The sequence below is a fragment of the Lipotes vexillifer genome, unplaced genomic scaffold, assembly GCF_000442215.2.
Source record: "Lipotes vexillifer unplaced genomic scaffold, Lipotes_vexillifer_v1.1 scaffold553, whole genome shotgun sequence".
NCBI lineage: Eukaryota > Metazoa > Chordata > Mammalia > Artiodactyla > Lipotidae > Lipotes > Lipotes vexillifer.
Window position 1 is genome coordinate 197897 of NW_006786729.1, and position 5509 is coordinate 203405.

Below are 5509 nucleotides of genomic sequence, written 5' to 3' on the forward strand. Positions count from 1 at the left end.
GGGTAAAGTGAAAATAGGAAAAAATCCAGGCATGTGGGAACATATCAAGATGTGAGCTCAAGTGGGCACAAAGTAAACTGCTCCATTAAATATTGTTTAGGAAATTCTCCTCAAATGGGAAGGATCTGTGGAAGAATACAAGTTTGTTTCTTTTGGGTGCTCAAAGGAAATCCCTCCCACACACTAAAACTTGTCACTCTGTTATTCAAATATATAAAAGTTTAAGCTCCCCCTCTACCGTGATGCTCCAGCTCATTCAGAGCTGCGGAGAAGCTTTGTCATGACCTACAATACTCTATTTTCTGACACCATTGACCATTTTGGTGCCTTGGTTTGAGAGGGACTGAGATAGCTCTCTCTGGAGTCCTCTTTCCGCTTGATCTCTTTTGGTTTTCATTTAATACATATCAGGGCTAAGTCCTCTGTAGTCCTGACCGCAGGACCTATTTAGTTTCCTTTCATATTTTATATCCTTGGAAGAACTCAGGAGATAGACAGAGTTCAGTGATTCTCAACATATATTTCACTTTTCCTTTTATATGTTCCTTCTAGAATGTAAATTCTTTCTTTGATTTTTATGGGAAAATCTGTTAGAATGCCAGAGACTATTATTTTGTATAATTGTGGTTACTTATTAACTTACCTGCTAGATTTATCATGGGTTACTAAAACATTTTATTAATTATTATTGTGATGTACAGACTTTTTAAAATATCTTTTTTCTTATATATTTCCATATGTTATTAAACACATTTTTTGTATAATTATGTAATTCAATATAAAATATTTATTTTCCAACTGATTTAATAGGAAGCCTTTCTGCTGGACTTGCAATCAAGGAGTTATCACCAAGAGAGGACATTACTAAAGGAGAATTATGCCATCTAGTGATCCTGGACAGAAATGACAACCATGGCATCAAGGATTTTGACCTCAAGGAAGTCTGTGCAGATGTGCAGGAGTGTGAGAGTGAGTGGGGATGTGATGCAAGAAATGACAAAGCAGTGCTTTTGACCCATAACGAAAATCTCACTCACGGAGAAGATCAAGATAATAAGTCCTTAATTAATTTTCCTCAGAGTGTTTCTGTAAGAAGTAATGCACGTGAATATTTCACACACGACAAGCCACTCATAAGAAGTTTGTTAACAACGAAAAATAACGTCAGCGTTGCTAGAAACAGAGATCTCAAGTGTTTGGAAAGTAGACCTGGAGTGAGGCTGCAGGCCCAGGCGGCTCAGCTGCAGAGATGTGCAGCTGAGGAGAAAGTGTATGCATGCGGTCAAGTTGAGAAGCCAGTCAGCAGTGGTTCCTCAGTTTCACCACTTCACAGAATTCCTCCTAGTGTGGAAAACACTTTGTCACCTGCGCAGCACAGGAGAACACACACTCGAGAAAAATCTTACAGCTGTAATGACTGTGGGAAGGCTTTTAGCAAAAGCTCAAACCTCAGGAATCACAGGAGAATTCATTCTGGACAGAAACCTTACAGATGTAACGTGTGTGGCAAAGCCTTTAACCAGTGTTCTAATCTCACTACACATCAGAGAGTGCATACAGGAGAGAAACCATATAAATGTCATGTATGTGGCAAGGTCTTTAGTCGAAATTCACACCTTGCAAATCATCAGAGAATGCACACTGGGGAGAAACCATATAAATGTCATGAGTGTGGTAAGGCCTTTATCCAACATTCACTCCTTTGGAGTCATGAGAAATTGCATACTGGTGAGAAACCTTACAATTGTACTGAGTGTGGCAAAGCCTTTGCTGAGCGGTCAAGCCTTAACAAACATAAGAAGATCCATACTGGAGAGAAACCTTACAAATGTATTGTGTGTGGCAGAGCCTTTACCATGCGATCAAATCTTACTCAACATGAGACAATCCATACTGGAGAGAAACCTTACAAATGTAATGAGTGTGGCAGAGCTTTTACCCAATTTTCACGCCTTACTAGGCATCAGAAAATGCATGCTGGGGAGAAACCACACAAATGTAATGTGTGCGGCAAGGCTTTTATTGAACTTTCACAACTTTGGGGTCATGAGAGAATTCATACTGGTGAGAAACCACACAAATGTAACGTGTGTGGCAAGGGATTTACCCAACGTTCAAGCCTTATGGCACATCAGAGAATTCATACAGGAGAAAAATCTTATAAATGTAAAGACTGTGATAAGGCTTTTATCCAACGTTCACAACTTTGGGGTCATGAGAGAACTCACACTGGAGAGAAACCTTACAAATGTAATGAGTGTGGCAAAGCTTTTACAATGCGTTCATATCTTACTCAACATAAAACAATCCACACTGGAGAGAAACCTTACAAATGTAATCAGTGTGGCAAAGCTTATACCCAATTTGCAAGCCTTACTAGGCATCAGAAAATACATACTGAAAACAAACATAAACCTAACATATGTGGCAATGCTTTTATTCAAAGCTCAGGCTTTGGGGATCATCAGACAATTCACAGCAAAAAGAAACCTTAAAAGGTAATGATTGACACATAACTTGTGCAAGTATCCAAGCCTTACGCAGGCTGAGAGACTCCCATCATGGAAAAGGAAGACATATAGATGGCCAACAGGTGCGTGAAAAGAGGCACATCCCTAATCATCAGGGAAATTCAAAACCACAGTGAGCTACCACCTCACATCTCAGAATGGCTGTCATCAAAAAGACAACAAATCACAAGTGTTGGTGAAAATGAGGAGAAAAGGGAACCCTTGTGCACTGTTGGTAGGATTGTAAATTGGTGCAGCTACTATGGAAAACTATATGGTGGGTCCTCAAAAAATTAAAAATAGAACTGCCATATGATCCAGCAATTGCTCATCTGGGTATTTACCTAGGGAAAACAAAAATACTAATTCAAAAAGATATATGCACTTTGTTGTTTGTTGTATCATTATTTATAATAGCCGAGTTAAGAAAGCCACCTAAATGTCCACTGATAGGTGAATGGATAAAGAAAATGTGATACATATATACACATACATACAAACACACACACAATGGAATATTAGCCATGAAAAAATGAAGTCTTAGCATTTGTAACAACATGAATAGCTCTGCAGGGTATTTTGCTAGGTGAAATGTCAGAGAATGGCATAGCACATGACTTCACTTATATGTGGAATTTAAAAAACAAAATACAAGGAAAATAGACTCATACATAGAACAAATAAATGGTTGCCAGAAGGTAGGAGGGAGGGTTCGAGGTGTGTGTGAAACAGGAGAAGGGCTTTAAGAAGTACAAATCTGCAGTTACATAATAAAGCACGGGGGTGTAATATACAGCATAAGGAATATAGTCAGTAATAATAACTGTATGGGGACAGATGGCTACTAGACTTACCGAAGTGATTATTTCATAATGTATGCAATTGTTAAACCATTATGTAGTACACCTGAAATAAAATACTGTATATCAACTGTGTTTCAGTGAAGGGAAAAAAAGACTCCATCATGGAGAGATACCGTGTAAAACCCATGTGTATGGCAAAGCCTGTAGCCAGGACTCATACCTCACTTGATATCAGATTATACATCTTTGAGAAAAACTACACAAATGTATGGAGTGACAGAATATAAATGTAAAACTGTTTTCTAAATTATTGTGCTTTGGGGGGTCGCAGCCCCTTCTCTGGATTTGTTGATAGGACTCAGGGCCTCTGTTGATTATTATAGGAAGAGCCTAGTCTACCAGCTGATCATGAACGAGAGCAGGACAGGATATTGCGAGAATGAGGTTTTCATGTGAGTAGAATGATGGGTTACTAGGGATGGCATACGTGGGAGGAAAAATGGCGGGGAGAACAATGGTCCCCCTGTCTTTTGAAAGGGAATGGCTGCTGTATATATAAAATAATAAAAATTAGTCTTATTTTTGGAAACTGAAGACTGAAGACACAGTATTATAGAGGATGGTAATCAAAAGAACCAGAGTAGAGTGTTCTTGTGAAGGCTGCAGATTTGGCCTCTGGAATTGCATTTTGACACCATTTTATTTAGAATGTACCATACATCCAAATAAGTAACATGTTGGGACTTCCCTGGAGGTCCAGTGGTTAAGACCCTGCAGGGGGCATGGGTTCGATCCCTGGTCGGGGAACTAAGATCCCACATTTCTTGGGGCGTGGCCAAAAAATAGGAAAACAACAACAAATAAGTAAAATGTAATCTTATTTACAACCCTTAGTGAATCATGTGCCCTCTGTTAACCCAAGCATATCCGACTGCATTGGGGCACTTTATAATAAATGGTCACTAGTTACACATCATCATGCTTTCTAAGTTGAATGACATCTGTAACAATTTCTATATTAGATTCAAACAACAGTTTTTGAAATATATGTATATTCATAATTTGCATGTGAGCTATGAACTCCATAGTGTAACCCAGATTATTTCTGTAACTATAATGAGAATACCATAGCAGTACAATTTCAAACTCAAACCCCCTGAAACCTGCCTCCCCATTTGTGAATATGCACCACATGATCAGATTTCTACATACCTTTTTTGTGTGTGCCAAAACAAGACCCCTGGGTTGCGCCTTTACATGAGATGAAGATACAGTAAGCATATTAAAAATATTAGGAAATAAAATTTCAGAAATAGGGATAAAAATAATCTCTTTTTTGTGCTTGGAGTTGATGAAATAAAATTTGTATTTTAAGGAAAGACAAGAAAAAATTAAACATAAAATTCTCTCTCTGTGTTTGTTTGGGCCTCCTCCCTCCCTAAAGTGCAGCGTGCTTCTGCATTACACATCAACCACAGCTCCTCAAACGTGGGAGTGCCTGCTGGACCATGAAGATCAATTTATTTTTTTCAGGCTTCCCTGGTGGCGAAGTGGTTAAGAATTCGCCTGTCAATGCAGGGGGCACGGGTTCGAGCCCTGGTCCGGGAAGATCCCACATGCTGCGGAGCAACTAAGCCCGTGCGCCACAACTATTGAGCCGGCGTGCCACAACTACTGAAGCCCACGCGCCAAGAGCCTGTGCTCCGCAACAAGAGAAGCCACCGCAATGAGAAGCCCGCGCACCGCAACGGAAGAGTAGCCCCAACTTGCCACAACTAGAGAAAGCCTGCGTGCAGCAACGAAGACCCAATGCAGCCAAAAATAAGTAAATAAAATAAATTTATTTAAAAAAAATATTTTTTTCTTCTGACACTAGTGATTTAACTTCTTAAAAGAATACAGTTCTTTTTCCCAATTCTGTAGGAGGTCATGGTGACTTGCTGCTCGCTCTGTATGTACTAACCTGGATATGTATCCTTGGTGAAATTTATGAAAAATTATCAGTATGTCATTTTGATGAACGGTCCTTTGTCTTGAAAATGAATACAACTGTGCCTTTGACTTCTAACAGACAGAACAGTTCTCAGAGCTTTATGAGTCTGTCTCCCAGGTTAGAATCCTCAGTCTGGCTCAAATAAAATTCCCTTTTTTCTCCTTGATTTTTTTTTTTTTTTTTTTTTTTTTTTTTCTGTTTTG

General features: G+C 39.1%; 1 protein-coding gene across 1 annotated transcript in view; it reads left to right on the plus strand.

The window, feature by feature from the left end:
• The window catches only part of LOC103089364 (zinc finger protein 665-like), a 32504-nt gene that overhangs the window by 1454 nt on the left and 25541 nt on the right, over window positions 1-5509 (plus strand). Inside the window, 1 exon segment of the mRNA XM_082931142.1 lies at window positions 811-2478. Coding sequence (XP_082787268.1) covers window positions 811-2478 — 1668 coding nt within the window.